The sequence below is a fragment of the Octodon degus genome, unplaced genomic scaffold (assembly GCF_000260255.1).
Source record: "Octodon degus isolate 3935 unplaced genomic scaffold, OctDeg1.0 scaffold00028, whole genome shotgun sequence".
NCBI lineage: Eukaryota > Metazoa > Chordata > Mammalia > Rodentia > Octodontidae > Octodon > Octodon degus.
In genome coordinates this window covers 2437637-2459882 of record NW_004524604.1, presented here as the reverse complement: position 1 = coordinate 2459882, position 22246 = coordinate 2437637, and the positions used below count along the sequence as shown (strand labels likewise).

Genomic DNA, 22246 nt, shown 5'->3' with positions numbered 1-22246 from the left:
TGAGGTGTGGCCGTGTCCCATACTGGGGCTGAGGGATGCCAACAACCGACTCAGTGCTTCCCAGCCTGTTAAGTTAAGGAGCCACACATTCTGTTTCCATTTGGTGGGAAGATGGTCCCCCCAAGGGAATCGTGTAAGTTTCTCATTTCAGTGTGACACCTGTGAAAAGGTAGTCCACCAAGAAAACTCTTTACTTCCAATACAGGGAAGCACTGAAGGCCAGGCCCAGCAGTGTGACTGAACACACACATGACAGTGATGCAGACATTGGGTACTGGGGAGGAGAAAGAAGGCAAACTATTTGGTGTGGATTAGGCGCTACTGAATGAGTGAATGAATGAGACTCAGTACTCAGCACTGTGTACTTTTCAACCAGATCACACGTTTGGAGTGTATTTCTTACATTCTTTGTGTTTCCTGGTAGAGAGGTTTGTACCCAATAGATGTCCTAGAAAGACAAGTTGGCTAAGTTTTACATACAAGAGTATTGTACAGTTTTTTATTTTGTTTTATTTTGGTTTGGGTGGGGGTTTTTTTGTTTTTAATTTTTAGGGAAGAGTCTATAGGGTGATCAGGGTCTCACTACTAGATCAGACTCATAGTGATCCACCTGTTCACAGCCTCCTGAGAGCTGGGATCACAGGAGTGCACCACCACGCCCAGTCTCAATTGCCGGCTCAACTCACCCTGGGGGCAGGGCCGGCACGGCAGGCCCAGGGATCAAACCCGCTGGCCCTGGTCCTGTTTGCAGGCACTTTAGTCTGCTGAGCTATTTGGCTAGCCCTATTAAACAATATGTTGAACAGCACAAATACTCCTTTGACCAGGGAGTCAGAGGAAGCCTGAAGAAGGAGGACTCTTTGGGGTTGGGTGGTCTTGGGCAGTGCAGGGTCCTCTAAGTATGGAGGTCTTGGCCATGATAAAAATAAGTTGCCCCATAGCTGGAGGCGACTTGGAGCCATTCTGTGGCCTGATGGTGCAGGGACAGAAGCGATGGGCTGCCTCTCCTGCCCGCATCCACGTGTTGATACTGGTTCTTACGTTCTTATCGCAATGCAGGTTGTTGGCTGAACTCCCAGCCACAGGAGGCATGGTTACCTCTTGGCAGTTCCAGCCTGTGAAGCTGATCCGCTACGTCACACCTTTTGACTTCTTCTTGGTGGCCTGTGAGATTCTCTTTTGCTTCTTTATCCTCTACTATGCTGTGGAAGAGATCCTGGAAATTCGCATTCACAAACTACACTACTTCAGAAGTTTCTGGAATTGTCTGGATGTGGTGATCGTTTTGGTAGGTTGGAGAATAACACCAGATTCCCCGCTCTGCTCTGAATGTGTGTTCATTACAGCCTTTCATCTGCTTAGCACTTTGGGCCTGGCTATCACAGAAGAGAATCAAGGAGGCCCTGTCCCTCACATCAGTGTCTGTGTTTCAAATTATTTTTTGTGTTCATGAGAAGCCTTTCAGACTGTGAAGTGGACCAGCCTTTGTACTAAGCTCTCAATTAACCACACTAATCATGAAAATAACTCAGTAATTTATACTTGTATTTGCCATGCTATATGACATATGGGGGAGATAGTTTCTTATTTTGGGGTCTTGATATTTTTTTCAACTGCTAGTAAAATCAATTTACATTTTCTTCCTATACATGGGTCAAGTTATGGCAAGAAAAAACATCCCAAGTGGAAAACTCCTGTAGTCTAAAATTTCCTACAAATAGAAATATTGAGCTAGACCTATCACAGAGCTCTGTATAAGGTGCAAGAAATCCTATGATAGAGTTATAGATGCAGGCCTGTGGCATCCTTTATGTGCTGCCTCTGCCCTGGACTCCTGGGTTTTGTTTGTTGATTTGGTTTGGTTTCGTACCAGGAACTGAAGTCAGGACCTTGCACTTGCCAGGCAAGTGCTTGTGCCGCTGAGCTATCTCCCTGGCTCTACTGCTGTAATTTTGAGGACTGGTTCATATTTTTTCTTCAGCTGAAGCACTTTGATCAGAGTACTATGATAGGTGTATCTCAAATTTTATTTCTATTTCTAGGAAATTTTAGACTGCAGGTTTCTTCTGCCACTCAAAATACACTTGGGGTGTTTGTTCCTGCCATGACTTGACCCATGAACAGTGGATTTTCACAAGCTCCTCTTCCTTCAGCAGTAACATTTAACCTTTCCTGAGGTCTTGAGAGTGTATGCCAGCATGCCTCATTGTTAAGCACTCTCCTTGGCACAGCTGTGGCATTTATTACACCTTCTCCATGCTGCCCACTGTCTTGAGACAGAACCGATGCTCTGAAATCACTCATCTACTCCCGCTTCTTCCTCACGGCCCAGTCCATGGAAAGGACGTTTTTGTCACATTCCAGAGAGCGCAAAGGAAGTCCTCCCACCACCAACACACACAAGCACATGCACGGGCACACGTACCCACACACACACACATACACACACACCCCAGAAAGGGAAGGTGGCAAGACCAGCTGTGTAGCTGGGGTTGTGCCCAGGTAGTTCTGGCCATAATGTGCACTGTGCCACAGTCTGGACATTGTCTCAGAAAGGACTAATAAAGTGTCTGTGGCCATGAGTCATGAGACAGAGCAAGTGGACGGTTGTGGGTGCAACGCCTGCCACCGCCCACCTCATGCGGACCCAACATGGCCCACATGCCTTTTAGTCCAGTGGAAAGTACAGCCCGTGGCGGCTCTCATGTCCACGGTCTGCTTGTGCCTCCTGGACCCAAAGCAGATACGACAAGGTGTGTAGGTGTGTAGTCCTGAGTAGAAGCAGAGGCTTGCGTACCCCTGTAGCCCCTCCTAAACGCCTCTCCCTGTCCTTCCCACCATATGCCCAAGCAGCACCTAGCATCCAGAGCACTCCCTCATAACAAGTGCAGCCTGTCTCACCCTTTTTATTTGCTGTGTTCTGCTAACTTGTTAGGGCTTCTCTTGCAATATATTAGTTTTGAACTGAAAAAGGAGGCCAGGGCTTGCCCAACACTTGCATTTATTCCTCCTCCGTGTTGGCTTAATGCTGTGTATCTAGACAGCTGCAGAGTACTTCGTGAAGACAGGAAAAAAAGTGTGGTTGGAAAATACACAATGAAGAGAAACCATAAAATTTAAAACAAAAACAAAAAACATCAGAAACCCAATGAGGCCAAGCAAACAAAAGAATAGGAAGTGATTTGTATGAGTGGCAGAAGACACAGAAAGCGTTCCTATTTCAATTGAGCTTATGCTATGACCTCTCCTCTGCACAGTTGTGTGTACATGTGTGCATTTGTGAGCACATACCCATGTGCGCACACACACGGTTGGGCTTCTATTGCTGACCAAAGCGAACACAAGCTTGGTATCTCATACACACAGTGGCATTGCTTGGTGCATGCAGCCCTGAGTGGCTTTCTGGTCCCTTTGGGTGAACACAGTGGTCAGCCCTGGAACTTGCAAGTGGTGAGGAAGATACACTGATCATTCTCAGGTAAAGCACTATATTTCTAAAGCACTACAGTGAGATACAACTCTTTGCCTTCCAGCTCTCGGGGATAGCAATAGGAATTAACATCTACCAAACCTCAAGTGTAGAGGGGCTCCTGCACTTCCTAGAAGATCAGAACACTTTCCCGAACTTTGAGCATCTGGCATCCTGGCAAATACAGTTCAACAGTATAGCTGCTGTCACAGTGTTTTTTGTCTGGATTAAGGTAACTTACACGTTTTCTCTTCTGGATTGTTCATGTTTTTTTCCTTTTTTTGCATTACTATGAGCCATGCAAAGCATAGAGGACTTGAAGCTGCAGCTGGGGCCACAGCATCATTTAAACCAAGGAAACCAGTGGGAGCCGAGCCACCCCCTCCCTGGGAGGAGACTGCTTTTCTGCTTCCCAAATTCCCCTCTAGATTTCCTTTAACACATGGTCACTCAGCCTGGGCCCAGGGGTCCCCCCTCAGGAGTAATCAAGGAGCAAGAGGAACTGAGACAAAGGAGGGAACCTGGGGTACAGAGGCGGTGGAGGGGGCTGCACCTGGACATGCTCACTGAGATGACAGCCTCTCTCCAGGAGACCGGGGAAAGTGTCACCTGAACTGAGACTGGACAGTCACTTCCTCAAGGAGCCCTTCCTCTTTCACTTCCCTCCTTCCCAAAGTGTGACGTGCAGGAAGGGTCAGGCGTTTCATGCACAGAGATCCTCTGGTGTGGAGGTGCAGGAGTAATCCTAAGGCAGCTGTCCACCTGCCACCCGCTCACCAGCTCAGCCACGTGTGCTACTTATATTTAAAATTAAGTAAAGATTCCATACAAATAGAAACTCAGTTCCGGAACCACACAGCCACATTTCAGCTCTCGGTGTCACTATATTGCTAGTAGTTGCTGCATGGCAAATGGGAATACTAGGATATTTCCATTGTCAGGCGTTCCCTGCAGCAGCTATTCTGGAAGGTTCTCTGCCAGCTCTGTAGCATCCTGAGGTAGCATTTGCACCCAGGAGGCTTGAGCTTCCCCCAAAGGCACCTCCTCACCTCCTCCTGTCTCAGGCTCTTCATGCAGTGACCTGCTTGTTCAGGAGAAGCCCTCACTGTACATCAAGCCTCTATCATAAAACAGGAAAAGTAGCCATGCTCTCAGATGAATAGGAATTATAGTAAGTGACGTCAATTACAGCAGCCCTAGGAAGAATTTCAGTGTGACCAGGAGCAATTTCTAGGGGACCATGAAGTAAAATTCCATAGTGGTTCCCTTCTATCTTGGGCCTCAGGCTGTGATGTCTTGTCTTGCTTCCCTCCCCAAATTCCACCATTGCATTATTTAGGCAAGGTCCAGGTTCCACCTCTGATCCCCAGTTCTCCTATTAAAGCCCTTCTAGAGCCCCAGGTCATCCCAGTCTGTCCCAAGCAGGGATCAGGGTGGCTTTGTAGAGGGGACACCCGGCCTGGGTCCTCGCTGTCAGCAATACTGACTGTTGGGGATAAAACCCCAGTGTTGAGGTGAATGCAGGGATCCAGGGAAGTTGTGTCCAGTCATCCCTTACTGGCTGCTGTGTGATAGAGAATCGTTACTAAGTCACAACTGTATCTCCTGATGTTTTTATTAGGAAGTTTTCCCTTTATTTTAATTACTTGGGGGAAAGGGGAATACCACTAATCATTTTCGCTATAATCAAACCTGATTTCAGTGTATTTTGATCATCATATCACTGTCAGCAAGGATAGGCAGAAGCCTGTACTCTCCCTGCTGTGGCTCAGCAGTCACTTTTTGAATCCAAGGAAAGAAGTTACTAGGAATTGGGGGGAGGGACTGTTATTTTTTTCCCTTATTGTAAAGAATCCAACTCAGTGGCATGAAGGATAGTCCCAGTGGTGCACCCATCCACTTGAGGGATACCACAGCATTCTTAGAACCCTAAATGTGAGGCATGGTGTCTGTTTAGTACTCAGTCCCACATCTCCTCCTGTCCCAGCCCCTGGTAGCCTCTGTTTCACTTTTGGGCTCTGAATTGAAGCCCCCTAAGTGCCTCACCTCAGTGGAAACACTCACCTCTTAACATCACACTTACTTCACCTAGCCTGACCTCTGCAGGGCTCGTGGGACAGCCTCTGTCAGACACCCTTCCTTCTCCACATAGAGGAGGTGTTCTCTCACCTGTGCCACCTCCCTCTTTTGCAGCTTTTCAAATTCATCAGCTTTAACAGGACCATGAGCCAGCTATCCACAACCATGTCTCGATGCGCCAAGGACCTCTTTGGCTTCGCCCTCATGTTCTTCATTATTTTCTTGGCATATGCCCAGTTGGCATACCTTGTCTTTGGCACTCAGGTTGATGACTTCAGTACTTTCCAAGAATGTATGTAAGTATTTATGAAGTTAAAAAGAAAATTTAATCAGAGATGGCAATACTCTCTCAAGGATAAAGACATTTGCTCAGCTTCTGTTTGATCAGCAAGCATTCAAAATAGTTATTTAAAATAAGAATTACTTTTCCTGGAAACAGTGACCCACAAAGGCAAAGTGATAATACAGTCTGAAATACTGGTGCTTAGGCAGCAGTCTTCAAGGAGTGAAATAGAAAGGGTCAGAGAAACCAGCACGTTCCAAAGACTAGAGTATCAGCACATGGAGCAGATGGGGGCTCTATGGAGCCATTTGTGAAGATTGTTGTTCCTGTCTATGCTTGCCCTATATTTTGAACTTCAAGTATTATATATATATTATATATATATATATATAATATATATAATATATATTACATATATGATATTTCTAATGTTCTAGGAGAAACCGTACAATTCAGGAATTTTTAGTTTGTTTTTTTTTTTTCCAAAGTTCTCACATATCCTAAGCCAAACGGAGGAGCACGTCAGGCGTGAAGCACTTGGCTCCTGGGCACTAGGCCGTGTGTTGGCCCCTGCACTGCCAATAAACAAACAGATGCTGTTATCAGATACCTGGGCTACTGATAAGAAGTTAGGAGTTAGAAAAGGAGAGGAAGCCTGTGACAGTGGAAGTTAACAGGGCTTTGTCTGCAGGGATCCCTGATGCATCTTCCTGTTGATAACAGTGAGGAAGGGAAAGGAATGTTCTAAGACCCAAAACCAACAACAGACAGCCACGTAGACCTCACTTTGAGTGACTTCAGACATACTGGACCTTTAAACGTAGAATTCTGCCTGTCCTTCAGAAATCATCTTTTTATTTTAAGAGCTTATAACTCACACCCTTGTAAAGTGACCTTATGGAGACTTATAGGTACCTCATTTTACCCAGATTAAGGATAGATGCCCAGAACCATTTACAGCATTAATCATCTAATAGTAATTATATTTAATATTAACCCCAGGGGAACGTATGTCATGTGAAAGCAAACGTTTTAGTGTCCTAGAATGCTCCGATCATCACCGTAAGTAGCAGGACTTCTGCAGACAGATCCACAGCTGCCAAAAAGGCCCAAAGCTGTGAAATCAACCTGAGAAATGTTGCATCAACCATTGGACATTCTTTGGTTTCGTATTGTGGTGTTTTGTTTTGTTTTTATAGCTTCACTCAATTCCGTATCATTTTGGGCGATGTCAACTTTGCAGAGATTGAGGAAGCTAATCGAGTTTTGGGACCACTTTATTTCACTACCTTTGTGTTCTTTATGTTCTTCATTCTTTTGGTATGTACATTTTTGTTTATAGTAGACTTCATGATTGCAGATCACCACCTTTTGTCTCACACTCCATTTCAAATAAAGACTCAAGAAATAGGAAAAAAATATCCACATTGTAAAACTTATTTAACATGTACTGATTCACAGTTTTAAGCTTTACTCAAATATCATTTCATGGAAATGGATGGATGGATGGATGGATGGATGGATGGATGGATGGATGGATGGATAGATAGATAGATAGATAGATAGATAGATAGATAGATAGATAATCTCAAAAAATTAGAACAAATTTATTAACCAGAGAGTGCTTTGCCTCAGAGGTACAATATGTTGACATGCTTTTCTAATGTACATGTCATCACTTTCATATTCATTTGCTCTCCTGACTTTTCATTTGTCTCTTTTTTTCTTTTAAGCAAAAATAGGAGCTGATCAAAGTTCCAGGATGGGGAGAGTAGTATTTGAATGTTTCCCTGGGAAGTTTAAGACATTCTAGCTTATTCAATTTCATACCATATAAACATCTAGAGACTGCCCACAAAGAATATTTAAGTCTAAAACCAATTTAACAATGAATAGGAATTCTCAAAAAATAATTTTTACTCTATTGTTTTAGTACATATTAACACTTAGGTTTTTGCCCGAAGTTATTTAAGGTTGTTTGAAAGGCGTCTGACTGTTCGCCTCCATCTCCACTGGGAGATGAGGTTTCCACTTTTAGTAAATTTTGCACAGATCTTTTGTAAGAGGTTTCAACAACTCAGTGGGAGGATTCCACAGCCACCCAGGAGCGCCTGTCTTGGCAGATGTGCTTGCGGATGAGCAGGGACTGGTGGGGCAGCAGGCTCATGAAGGTCCATTCTTACCTTGCTGTATGCAGGCACCGGAGCTGGGTGTTAGATTTACTCCTCTTCCTATGTTATAGCAAAGTTCCTAGGGCCGTGTCGGCAAGCCTTTTAGAGCTTTCAGTAATAAAAACAGACCGCCGCAGCATGCATGCCAGAAGTTCACCCCACTGTGATGTTTTTGCGGAACCGGGGATTGAACTCAGACCCTTGCGCTTATTCTACTATCTCCCTGGCCCCTTGACGTGCTTTTTTGAGTTTTTTGTTTGTTTGTTTGTTTGTTTGTTTTCGGAACCAGGGATTGAACTCAGGCCCTTGTGTTTGCCAGGGAAGCTCTTATTCCACTGAGCCATCTCCCCAGCCCCGTGATGTGCTTTTTTAATGTAAATGTCATCATTAGGGGAAAAATAAGTCTTGGTCACTCTCTTAATACAAATGCTACTTTTCCATTCCCACACTGCCTGAATTTCTTTTTTTTTTTTCAAAGTTTTATTGATAAACAGATAGCAATGAGACAGTTTCAAATCAAATCGGAAGTACAGTTTCAACAAATAATACGCTGCATATATTCTTCTTAGTGGTTAATTGCTGTACAAGAAGTGGACTTGTGATCCTATTTTCAAACACCATTAGAACAAATCATTCTATTCATTAAGAGAATGCAACTATATATCTATCCTAACCACTTTGAATACACAGATACAAAATGGACATTCATCAGTATACCCCATTTTTTCTAAGTTCCGTTATTGAATATTATAGGTGTGTAAACTCAGCAAAGTATTCTAAAAGAGTCCAGTAGCCCATAATAGCATTGGGTCTTCTGTTTAACTGGCAATGTCAGAAATTATTGACCTGAGTTCCCCACAGCTCAACATAACAGCATGGCTTTATTTCCTATATTTCGTCTTCATACTTTTCTACTGGATGGTTAAGACCAAGGTAAAGCAGGACCTATGCAACAAGAGTTGTAGCTTTTTGGTCTGAGAAGGTCAGTGAAATGCCCTCAGGATTTATCTTGAGATCCTGTACCTCAGATTGTAGAACCTTTGTCAGTGCAGCCATGTGGATGAGTCACGGCCATTTCAGAAGATTTTTTAATCTAGCAGTTAATTGGAAAGATTCTCACCCTGCCTGAATTTCTAACAACACAAAGACCAGGAATGGAGAGTCCTGCAGTGACCCTTTCACTGACCTTAAACCACCTGGTTGGGGCCAGGGAGATGGCTCAGTGGAATAAGCGCTTCCCTGGCAAGTGCAAGGGCCTGAGTTCAATCCCTGGTTCCACCAAAAAAAAAAAAAAAAAAAGAATTATAGGGGCGGGAAGATAGCTCAGTGGAATAAGCACTGAGCCTGGCAAGCGCAAGGACCCGAGTTCAATCCCCAGTTCTGCAAAAAAAAAAAAAAAAAAACAAACAAAAAAAAAAAACTGGTTTTCTCAGAGTGTCCTCTGCCAAGGGAGGGACACAACTGTGGCGTTTTGAAGAACTCCCATGAGGACTTGTTTGAACCATGTGCTTTAGTGGCAGCATCTTCTAGGTTATTTGGTCATTTATCAAATCAGGCACCAAACAGGAAAGGGAACCTTGAGGTTTTGCTTTTATCCTATAACAATTTCCATAATACTGCAAAAAAAGGAATTGATTGTTCTTCTCATACCACCCAGATGTATAGATGCATGATACGGATAGACAGAGAAAGAATCCACAGTGGTGTAAAATGACTCAGCTGAGCCAGGATCTCCCATCAGCCCCCACACAGGGAAATTGGACATGACCCCGCCTGACAATGAATGGTCCCTTTGACAGCTGGGATAGGAAGAAGGCTGGTGAAATTCTTGCCTCACACCTTCAAGAGCCTTTCTCTGCCATCATCTGCTTTCCTCCATCAGAGTGCTCTGACCCATTTCACCTAAGACATTTGTAGGCATTAGTTAGCCATTGGGAAGCAAAAATAGAATATGAAATGCCTGAGTTGGCAGGGAAAGGTGGCAAATTCACTAAAACTGACATTGTCTGCTCTTGGAATAGAGCACATACCAGGAACGTAGGTATTCTCCATGTTCAGTTCTCCAAAGTGCCTTAAAGGATAGAGACATAGTATCCTACTAACATAAGAGAGCCTAAGTTGTTCACTCATCAGTCACTGAATAAATATTTATAGAGCAGCTGCATTCTTCTGTTTGTATATGTTATATATAAATATAATAAATTACAGTGTTTACTGTATATCAACAGTACAGGGCAGTGTTCTAGATATTGTGGCTACCATGGTAAGGAAAACAGCCTGGCCCAAGCTCAGTGAAGATGGCATGAACTTGTGTGGAAAATTGACATAATGAAATACACTATCCGATGGCTACGAACCTGTTACACCATAAAAACTCAGGAGTATATGAAAGAAGAACTTGCACTCCTAGGCACAGTATTTTATTTTTTACTTTATTTTATTTTATTTTTGTATTTAGTACAGGGTATACAGGGTCTCACTATCTAGATTGGACTTGTAGTGATCCTCCTGTTCACGCACGGCCTGCCAAGCTCTGATTACAGGTGCACGCCACCACGCCCAGTCTCAATCCCCATCTCAGCATGCCCCGGGGGCAGGGCCAGCACAGCAGGCCCAAGGATTGAACACCCAGCCCCTGTGTCTGCCTAAGCAGGCGCTTTAGTCCACTGAGCTATCTGGCCAGGCTTTTTTTTTTTTTTTTTTCTTGGCGCAATACTTTAGAAAGTCTATTGGAGACAAATGGTGATACAAACATTATCACAGGGCAGGAAATAGAAAACAAAACAGGCTCTCACAGAACCACAGTAGCTGTAAGGGCAAAGCACCTACAGTGTGTCAGGGCCTGTCCTGCGTACAGGACAAAAATTACTGCATTGATTTCCACAGCCAATCATTAAGAGACAGGCTCCTAGTTTTCCCAGTTTATAAGTGCAAAGCAAAACAAATCCCATAAATGAACCTTAAGACAGTTGAAGCCAGGCATCACTCATCTACCACCCCAGCGCTCAGGCTGTAGCTTAGTGCAGGAGCCTGAAGTTCAACCTCTGGGTGCTGAAACAAATAATGAAATTAAATAGTCTTAGACTTGGTGTTGTCCAGACTGAAACCCAAGTTTGCTTGACTACAGCATCTTCATCCTTTCCACGGAGCCTTTCTTCTCTCTGCTTCTGCTACATTCCTATTTGCAGAGGTCTTTTTAACTCTTTGACACATGATCTATAAATCTTAACTACAATTACTTAGCAAAATTTAGAGTAAGCACAGAATTGTCCTTGTCTGTGTTGACTGTTGAAAATTGAACAGCTTCTCCAGACTACTTATAACATAACTTAGGTGAAATTTTTTAAATGTATAGAAAATAAGGAAAAATAAAATGATCCCACCATCCATAAATACACTAGCACTTTATTATCTCTTTTTGAAAAATATAATATATGGCTCTATAAGTAAGGATATAATATTTTCCGTGGCATGACAGTGGAAATTAGTGTTTTCAAATAATAGGATAGTAAAATTATTCATCTATAAAGCATTCAGGCTTTAGAGAAAAGGTCACTAAGAAGGCATATGTTAGCTATTGACAATGTATTTGAGTTTTTTTCTTTACTCTCCTTTGATTTACACACAGAATATGTTTTTGGCCATCATCAATGATACTTACTCAGAAGTAAAATCAGATTTGGCCCAGCAGAAAGCCGAAATGGAACTCTCAGATCTTATCAGAAAGGTAGGTTCATCTCTATTTCTCAGAATATTTTTACTTCCTACATAAAATATGGATTAGTTCAACTTTCCAAGACCTTATTGATCCACTGACATTGTTTAAAAGAAACAGATTACTGGATTTCAAGAATAATTTAAAAGCTCTCTGGCTAGAGGCTAGTGGAAATGTTGGTAGCTCAGACTTAGATTCCAGAATTTTTTATGCCCTGAATCCAGTTTTAAGTAGTCCTGTGGCTCAAGATCTAAGAGGCTCTATATGTTTTGGAGCCTCCTCCATTGACTCTCACCTCCAGATCCTGAGTTCAGAATAAACTGAAAGAAAAGATTATATAAAGATGCATCTAGTTTGCCTACCTCCTTAAAATTACCACCTTAAAAACTTTTAGAGAAAAATAATCACTTACTCTGCACTTTCTAGGGCAATTATAATACAGCTAAAGGAGCAGGTCCCTGGAATGGAGGCCACAGCCTAGAGCCTCAAGCATCTCCTTTCTCGCTTCTCAGGATGTGTTTGTTAAACAGGGCGGGACAGGAAAGCTGGGTGGCTTTGGTCTTCTAAGTGCCTTAGCCATTTGGTTTAGAGTAAAAGTTACACAACAGTAAATACAGATCTTGTTTCTCAGGATCACGCTGGTGACACCCAGTGGCTCCTTCACTCTGGTTGCTATTGGCACCAGACTCCTCCCCATGTTGGCTATGGCTCCTTTGTAGGGAAAATTTCAGCTTAGAGTAGATCCCCTGGGATCAGACCTGAGATTCGTGTGATCTTGAGTTCTCCGCCACAGTGGACTGTAGTTTAGCCAAGCTCCTATGTGGGCTGGAGATACACCACGCGCAGTTACCTGGCTTTGTTCATCAGTGCTAGGCCTTCAAATGTGATCGACATTTGAACTGTAAGAGCAGATGACCTGTGAGAGTATGCAGTACAAGCTCCACTCCAGGTTCTTCAGTCTACCCATCACCCGTCACCTGGGTGACAGTAGTTTCCTGGGATATTTTTACGTATTATATATAAGGAAGTAACAGCTATGAGATATTATAAAATTATATGATCCAACATGGTGGGTGACACACCCCTGTAGGTCCAGCTACTCAGGATGCTGAAGCAGGAGATTCATGAGCCAAGGAGATGAAGGCAACGTGGTGAGACCTTGTCTCTCCATGACAAAATGATAAACAGACAATAAATAAGCAGCCCATGCCTCAGGTTTACAGTATTCTTATGAAATAATGTATATTCCCATATTCCAGAGCAGACCCCTATGGGATATATAGTGATTTTTTCACTTCTGTTATCTAAATTTGAATGCACATGAGGAAAGGGGCTTTAGTTCTTGATTTACTGAAAAACGCTGATTTTTTCTATATAACTCTGTTTTCATTACTCATTCATTAACACACACTGAGTGGCTAAGCTCCACGAGCTACTTGATTTATAAATAAAAGATAAAGTAAACGCAAAAGGAGAGTAACCAGATCTTTTTCCTTTTCTTTTTCTTCTCTTTTCCTTTTCCTTCCCTTTTCCTTATCCTGTCTTTTTTTTTTATTTCCTTTCATAATAGGGCTACCATAAAGCTTTGGTCAAACTAAAGCTGAAGAAAAGTACCGTGGATGACATTTCCGAGAGTCTGCGGCAAGGGGGCGGCAAGTTAAACTTCGATGAACTTAGGCAAGATCTCAAAGGGTAAGAGTCGCATTCCTGAGGTCTGGGAAGTTCCTGGTTTTGAAGATCAGTTATTGGTGACAAGAGCATTGCTGGCCCAAGTACTCATACATGCTTTTCTTCAGCAGTAGGCATCTTTCTGGGATGTGCTGTAATACTGACCCCCTCCCGAGCTTTCTCCCTTGCTCCTACATTTTGACGTCTCAGTTTGGGTTGGACCACATACAGGATATGTTCACCTGTCCCTCTCAATCATTCCAGGAAAGGCCACACTGATGCGGAGATTGAAGCAATATTCACCAAGTATGATCAAGATGGAGACCAGGAACTCACCGAACATGAGCACCAGCAGATGAGAGATGACCTGGAAAAAGAGAGGGTGCGTATAATCTTGGGGTAGCTGATTTCATTCAGCACTCCTCATGTATCAGATCCTACACAGAATGGTGGGCTATTACGTATCTCTCTCTCAATACGTGTATCAATATCAAGTTAATTATATAAGATGAAATAAAATGATATGAATGTAAGAAAAAGTGAAGAGTAAAACAAAACTGACATGAAAATAGGATGAACACAAAGAAACCCTAGGTCAGTGGTGGTGAACCTGTGGAACAGCTGGCTGTTTGTCCATTGAAAGCTAAAAGGTTGGCCATCACTGCCCTAGACATACAACACGCACCCGTTTCCTGCTTGCCCAGGACCTTGATTATGTGTGTGGGTCTTGTGTGTCTGCTCCTCACATGAGGACCCTGTGTCATTCAGGAAGACCTGGACCTGGACCACAGCTCTTTACCACGCCCCATGAGCAGCCGAAGCTTCCCAAGGAGCCTTGATGATTCTGAAGAGGATGATGATGAGGACAGTGGACACAGCTCCAGGAGGAGGGGCAGCATCTCCAGTGGGGTTTCTTATGAGGAGTTTCAAGTGTGAGTAGGAGGGAATCGGAAAAATGTGGGTTGACCACAGTCCACATGTGGTGCAGCAGTTCCCCCATTCCTTTCAGTTCGCTCTTCCATTACCATTATGTTACTTCTATTGGTAATTTTTCTTTTTATAAAAAAATAATGTGTTTATTACAGGAAAATTAACAAAGAAATCAAGATAAAACATTAAAGTCTGCCATATTCCTACCAACTAGTGTCCACTAGTATATGTCTCCTTTTATGTGTGTTCATCAGTATTTTTATGTTTTTGTGATCTCACATGTGGTCCATCCTGGAAGATGGCTTGATAACAATATGTATATTTCTGCTGCTTAGGGGAGAATAGATGTATTGTAGGTCCAGTTGCTTTATATTATTCTATTCACCTATTTTCATGCTGATCTTCTACCTGTTTGTTCTGTCTACTTTGGAAAATGAGGTTCTAAGTCCCCAACAATTAAGAAATTATCCATTTATCCCTTCAAAATCCACAAATTGTACTTTCTACATATTAGAACTCTCTGGTTATATGTGTCTTCCTAAAGTTGATCCTGTTTTTAATTATAAGATGGTTCACCCTACCTTTAGTAGAATGTACTCTTCTAAAATTCTGTCTGATACTACTGTGGCCACTCCAGCCTCAGGACTGCTGTTCAAAAGCATTTCTCATCCTTTCACTTTCAACCTGCTTATATCTCTATATGACACATGACTAAGCTTGTCTTTTTATCCAGTTGGACAGACTCTGCCTTTGATGGTTTTTATCCATTTATTTTTAATGTTCTTAATATAGATTTGCATCTATAATATTACCTTTTGTTTTCTATATTTCTTATGTTTCTTTTGTTCCTCTTCCTTTATTGTTTAAGTGAATATTTCCTGGTGTTCCATTTTACTTCCTTTAAATTTTTTGGCAGTTTTTAAGTTGTTTTCTTAGTGGGTGCTATAATACTTAGCAAGTGTAAAGTGGTTTATGAGAACCTGTTTCTAATTTCTATTAACTTAATCCAGTGACATATAGTACAGTCCTTAGTTCTTTTCCTTCTTTCCCTTTTTGTGTTAGGTACATAGATGTATTATTCATCAGTACATGTTGCAAATCCAACATTGCATTGCTATAATTATCACCGTATAGACAAATTATATTTTTATAGTTTGTTATATTAGCTTTCTTTCTTATCACTTCTGACTCTCTTCATGTGTTTCTGAATTCCAGTTTCTGTCTTGAATTCTGTCTTTGTCATTTCCTTACTCCAGTGCAACCTGCCCTTTACTTACTTCCACTGGCCAGCTATTATTAAATGCATTACATTTCTGTATGTCATAGGCCCAACAGTCAAATTATGTACATATCTTATACAACTTGCAATTGTTTTTCTAAACTAGCAAAGAGACAAAAATATTATTTTATTTTATACTTAAAAGATTACTTGCATTTTGTTTTTCCTAAATATTTTAATTAGTTTCTGAGGACTTGCTTTCAGCCTAAAGATTTTTCTGTGGCATTTCATCTAAAGCAGGTCTGCTAGTGATGGATTTTCCCATCTGAATTCATCTGGGCCTGTTTACCTTCACTGCCCCTGGCCTCCTCACTGAGAGTTCATTGTACACAATACGTCCATTTTCTCTTGCTTTCTTGTTTTTAATCTTTAAACATTTTCATTTTGCACGTCTTGGTAGGCATTTCAGTTCTGTGAGTTTCTTGGATATATATTTTCTTACCAAGTTGTGTGGATTTCCAAATATTATTTCTGCAAATATAATAGTACATTGGTTTACAAACTTAATTTGTTTTACAACTTGGGAAAAGATGGCTGTTTGTGAGGAGAAGATGCTGTGGTTGGTCATTACTCAGTCCAAGCTTGTGAGTGAAAGCAAAATTCTGCCAAACACTTCTATTTGTGAACCAAAGTGTTTGCAAACAGAAGCATTTGTGAATTGAGGTGTTCCTGTATTTCTTAAAGTCCATAGACTCTCTTCTTACTGAAATTCAGTGGATTTTCTAAGTGTGTTTTCTTGGCTGTATACCCTTAAGGAAGTTCTAGAGCACTTCAATGTTTAGACTTTTTAAAATAACTTTCTACAGTTAACAGTTGTTTCACTGAAGAGTTAAACTATTGAATTCTAAGGCCACTGTTCTAAATGTCTCCAGTTTATGTTTTAAAGGTATTTATGCATTTTTATTCAAAATATGTTCATAAGTGAACCTACTTATTTATTTATTTGGTACAGAGTTTCACTACACAGCTCAAACTCGTAGTGATCCTCCTGTCTCAGCCTCCCCAGCGATGAGATTAGAGGCATGCACCAACCTGCTGGGTTTCAGTGGCCAGCCAGACAATGCCAGCACAGCATGCAGTACACCAAAGATCGATGTGGGTTCTTGCACTTGCCAGGCAGGTGCTTAGACCACCGAGCTATCTCCCCAGCTCCGTTTTTTTGTTCTATTTAATATATGGTGAACATAATTCTGTAATACTTTGTTAAAGTATACTTTCTGATAACATCTTAGAATTTCATTGTGTAATGAAGTCTCTTATTGTTTGATATAGCATCTTTAGTGATGTGCTATTAAAAAGCCACTCTACTTTGTATCTTTATAGGAAATATTACATATGTAAAACTACTTTAGAAAATTTTCTAAAAATAAAACACCTGAATAAGGTGATGGACATACATTTTTAAATTTCCAGATACAATTTGACTGGCAGAAAGAGGATCCCCTTAGCATTCAGCAACATCATAGGAGAGTTTATCCTGCCCTTGAGACCGCTTAAGAAGTTGGGCAGGGCTGGGGTGGAGCTCAGTGGCAGAACACTCGCTCAGCATGTTTGTAGACATCAGTTCTATCTCTATCAGTGCAAAAAAAAGGTTTAATCATATTGTTTAAGAAACAAATTCTAGGGCCAGCCAGATAGCTCAGCAGACTAAAGGAACTGCTTAGAGCGCAGGGGATCGGGTTCAATCCCTGGCCTGCCAGCCCCACCCCCCGGAGCATGCTGAGACAGAGACTGAGACCCAGTGTGGTGGCACACCCCTGTAATCCCAGCACTTGGGAGGCTGAAAACAGGAGGATCACTACAAGTCCGATCTGTGTATGAGACCATGTAGACCCTGTACTAAGTACATTAAAAAAAAAAAATTCTAATGTTTCTATTTAAACAAACAGCTGGGCTGCAAATACAATGACAGGGTCCTTTCCCCTCTAAACTCTGATTTCCTGCAGCCTGGTGAGACGAGTAGACCGCATGGAGCACTCCATTGGCAGCATCGTGTCCAAGATTGATGCCGTGATCGTAAAGCTAGAGATCATGGAACGGGCCAAACTGAAGAGGCGAGAGGTGCTGGGGAGGCTGCTGGAGGGCGTGGCTGAGGTAAGTGGTGGTGCGCTAGAAAACAGCTGCCGCAGGAGAACAAGAGTAGTCTAAGAAGATAGGACACATTGTGACACTGCTTTCTAGTTGAAGTATTGAAGAACAAAATGTACGAACAAACAAGAAAGGTTGCAGGCATTCACAACATAGTTTCCATCTATTTTCATTCTCAAATATTGTCCCCTCTGAAACAGAAACACTTTTTGATTCTGTAAAACACCAGGGAAGTAGGGCTGGCCAAATCACTCAGAGGACTAAAGCGCCTGCAAGCAGGCACAGGGGGCTGGGGTCTGATCCTCAGGCTTGCCATGCTGGCCCCACCCCAGGGGCATGCTAAGACAGCAATTTAGACTAGGCATGGTGGCGCATGCCTGTAATCCCAGCTCTTAGGAGGCTGTAAACAGGCAGATCACTACAAGTCCGATCTAGTAGTGAGACCCTGAACACCCTGTAGACCCTTCCCTAAAATACAGAAAAGAAAAAATAAAATACCAGGGAAGTCATGTTCTCTAACCTTCACCCTGGCACACTTTTCTTCCAAAGTGCAGACCAGTGATATCTGGAGGTGGGGCTGGCCTGGCCTGCTGGACACAGATGGTCCAGCCTTCACCGGAGAGTAGAATTTATTTATTTATTTATTTTTTATTTATTTATTGTGTGTGTGTGTGTGTGTGTGTGTGTGTGTGTGTGTGTGTGGCCAGCTCAGCCCACCAGGGGGCAGCCCTGGCTGGCATGTGGTGCTGGGGGATTGAACCGAGGTCCCTTTGCTTTGCTAAGCTTGTTTTTTTAAGTAGGTGCTTTAGACCACTGAGCCATCTCACCAGCCCCGGGAGAGTAGAATTTAGTGAACAGTTACTCCAGTGGGTCTGAAAACTGCTATTACAGTGGTACCTCAGTTCACAAGCTTAATTCTTTCCACAACTGTGGTCCCAAACCAAACTGGACAAGAACTGTATCAAATTCAATGATCCAGTTTAGTGTTGACCTTACGGAGAAATTTGATTCAGTTCTTGTCCCATTCAATTTGGAACAAGAATAAAGGAAAGAATTAAGTTCATGAACCAGGGAACCACTGTATTTGCTGTAACTCCCCAGCCTCTCCTAACTATGGATTATTTGTGCCCCAGATTTCCTAAAGCACTTTCTGTATATACATCACCCTGCCAGTGACACACAGGTTTCTTTTCTTTTGTGAGGATGAAAGACTAGGTCGCGACAGTGAAATCCACAGGGAACAGATGGAACAGTTGGTGCGAGAAGAGCTGGAGCGCTGGGAATCTGATGACGCTGCTTCCCACCTCAGTCATGGTCTGGGCACAGCGGCAGGACTCAACAGTCAGCCTCGTCCTCGAAGCGCTCGCCCTTCCTCCTCTCAGTCTGCAGACGGCCTGGAAGGTGGAGGTGGAAACAGCAGTTCCAACATCCATGTATAACATCTATGTCACCATGTGTCACCCAGCAGGTGACAAGGTGGCTATCACCAATTGCCAGAGAGTTAACTATGTAGATGCTGTAACTGCCATATGATGCTGGTCTTTGTGACCAATTATTAATCTTTTGCACTTTAATTTATTGTATATAAACTTTACCCATGGACCAAAGACTTTTTTCCATTTTCTCACAGAAGGAACCAAGATGTAAATAATGAGTCGAGAGGAAAAAAAGACAACTGCTGAAAAGCATCTAGAGTGGGATGCTCAGCTGCTGCCCTGCCTGAGTCTGCTCTCTGACAATGATGTAGCCTTTAAAGCTGGAAGAGACCTATCATGGGGCTGCTGAGTTTGCCTTCCAGCCACAAGATGAGCGTTGTCATTTCTGTCCAGTGTTAAAGGAAACGGGGTACCCTTTCCACTCAAGTGCCAATAGCTTTCCTATAAGAAAGTAATTCTGATTCAGCTGCCTTCCTGGGGTGAACTTTTCTAAAACATGAAGTGGAAAAAAAACTCCAAAGCATAGAATGGGTATGTGGCCATTATGCTGGAATCTATACAAATGGTTAACATAAATTTTAAGTACGATGTAATTTTTGTTATTTTCTCATCCCTAATAATCTGCAGGACTAACAAAATCACTTTTATCTTTCATTAGAAATAAGGTGAGTAAAATTGCTGGAGATAAATTACAGGAAAATGGTATTTCTAACTAAAACTTGAGAGAATTGAAAGGAGCCCTAATTTGCTTCCAACTTGGACATTTTCAGTAATTTGGTAGTATAAGTTATATTAGGTGCTTTCCCTTTGCTAGTGCAAAACACTGAACACTTAAAGGTGGAGAGATGTAGTGGAGCACAGTTGTAAAGCGTTCAGTCCATAGTCCACTGGCTCCACGCAGGAACATCATGGCGAACGCCCTGGTGGAGCAAAGCTATTCACTTCATGGTGGCTGAAAAACAGAGCTGATTGTAAAGCTTGCAGAGAGGAAAGGGCTGGAGCCAGCTGTGGTCCCCTAGGTAATGCCCTGGTGACCCACCTAATTACTCCCCTAAGTGTGCTTTGCTAACCTATAGGAGCTTCTTTATCTACTAAGTTGGCAGGATTAATAATTAAAAATTTACCCATCCATTCTCCTTCCCATGCATCACAACTCATCTGCAGCTGAGTTAATTTTACAACTAACTTAGGAGGACCAACTAAGTTTTACAGTATGCACTCAGCCTTTTAACTCAGTAAATATGCTCATATGAAGCAAAATTTTGAGCAAGTTTTAAAATTCATAAAGCTTTAATAAAGCTAAAGTTTTCATCTTATACCAGCTCAGGAATATACTTCTGAAATATTTTTGTGCCCTATATTTAAAAATTAGCATTGATAATATATATTGAGTTTAAAAGGAGGCTTTTGAAAATCCAGCCATTATCACATAGCTTGGGTTACAAGTTGTTTCTGTTTTTTGTTTTTTCTTTTTTGTTTTGGTGGAACTGGGGATTGAACTCAGGCCCTTGCACTTGCCAGGCAAGCGCTTACTATACTGAGCTATCTCTCCAGGCCCACAAGTTGTTTTTGTTAGGAGAAACTCTCATCAATTTATGGGAGCATCTCTTGCAATAAATAATAAAATTGGTATTTTTCAAAACTGTTGTATAACATGACCTTTTAAGAGCTACTAGAAGAAAGAGTGCAGTGTTGGTGAGGAAATCCTCAGCTGGGAAATAATGTTTTAATGCTGGGTCTTTAATTCCCAAATTCTTGCTCAATGAGTAGAAAATGTTGGTCTAATTTCCAACAAAGAGGTGAAATGACTGGCCCTCCCAGGTTGGCTTCTGTGGGCAGGAAGGATCCTGAGTTTCTTCAGTGTCACTGTCCAGGACCTCACCTTTATCTTTTATAGGCTGACACATTTATTTATTCCTAGGTACTAAGGAATATACTCCAGGAGTATTGGTACATTTATTTGTTGTGTGTGTCCCATGTCACTAAGTGCAAACAAGCTTCACTGTGAAGTGCATTCTCATTATGTAGTATCCATGGTACTGACCACGTGCCATGTATCAATCATGGTCACAAGGAAGTCTGTTTATTATATTATTATTATGATTAATGTGTTCTCTTGTAGGTTACTGAATTCTTTCCTTGTACCTTTAAATTCTATACATTTTTCATTTTGCATCACAGAGAACTCCCTCTTCATCCCTTCCCCACCATCTACCCCTCTATGTTGTTATAATGAAGATGTTACAGATGCAAGCCTTTCTCCACAATCAGGAATTTCATAATTGTATGATACTGAGCACTTTGCTTTTTAATAAAGCCTTGATAAAACAGATGTAAGAACCGTCTGTCCTATTAGTAAAAGAACAGACTTTGAAAACAGCAAGTTCTCTTTTCATGTCCAGAAATAATTAATGTATTTATATATGTATTACACCAAATACACATTTCAAGTAACCTGCCTTTAAGCACAGAGCTGTCGTCATGGTGTCTTACTGTGTTTTTTCCTCAGATAAATAGCTTGAGACAAGGGCTCTAGTGCTGTGGTTTATTTAAAAGGTAACAGGAGTGGTATCCTGGGAAAACTGGTGTCTTAGTCATTTTATGATCTTGACACACACTATTAGCCATCCATAACTTAAAGGGGAGAAGTTTATTTTGGCTCCTGGTTTTTAGAGGTTTCATTCCATAGTTAGTGGGCTCCAAGGCAGAAATGGCGTGGTGAAAAAAAAAAAAGGCCAGCGAGATAACTCAGCAGACTAAGCACCTGCTTAGGCAAGAGCAGGGACCCGGGTTCCATCCCTGGCACCACATGTTGTGCCATGGTGGCGCATGCCTGTACTCCCAGTGCTGGGGAGGGTGAAAACAGGAGGATCACTATGAGTCCAAGCTGCTAAGCAAGACCCTATACCAAATATATTAAAAAAAAAAAAAAAAAACAGTAGCTAGGAGCTCAGGAGGGAAGAAAGACTTTATTGATGCTAGTGGACCCCAGAGAAGTACTCTCCGAAGTGTGAGGTGGTGATTACAGAGCTTGTCCTATTTGCAGGGTGGTAAACAGGAGTTACAAGAATGAGATAAGATTTTACTAAGGGTTGTGGTACAGTGGGCATCTTTTGCAGTACGCATAG

The 22246-nt window shown here is 42.0% G+C and overlaps 1 protein-coding gene across 1 annotated transcript in view; it reads left to right on the top strand.

The window, feature by feature from the left end:
• Pkd2 (polycystin 2, transient receptor potential cation channel) overlaps window positions 1–21450 on the top strand; it is a 44145-nt gene extending 22695 nt beyond the window's left edge. Inside the window, exons 6-15 of the mRNA XM_023712936.1 lie at window positions 1060–1288; window positions 3534–3701; window positions 5663–5844; window positions 7031–7151; window positions 11631–11729; window positions 13288–13409; window positions 13650–13767; window positions 14154–14317; window positions 17541–17688; window positions 18885–21450. Coding sequence (XP_023568704.1) covers window positions 1060–1288; window positions 3534–3701; window positions 5663–5844; window positions 7031–7151; window positions 11631–11729; window positions 13288–13409; window positions 13650–13767; window positions 14154–14317; window positions 17541–17688; window positions 18885–19121 — 1588 coding nt within the window. The 3' untranslated portion in view covers window positions 19122–21450. The remainder of the gene's footprint in view (window positions 1–1059; window positions 1289–3533; window positions 3702–5662; window positions 5845–7030; window positions 7152–11630; window positions 11730–13287; window positions 13410–13649; window positions 13768–14153; window positions 14318–17540; window positions 17689–18884) is intronic.
• The last annotated feature ends 796 nt before the right edge of the window (window positions 21451–22246 follow it).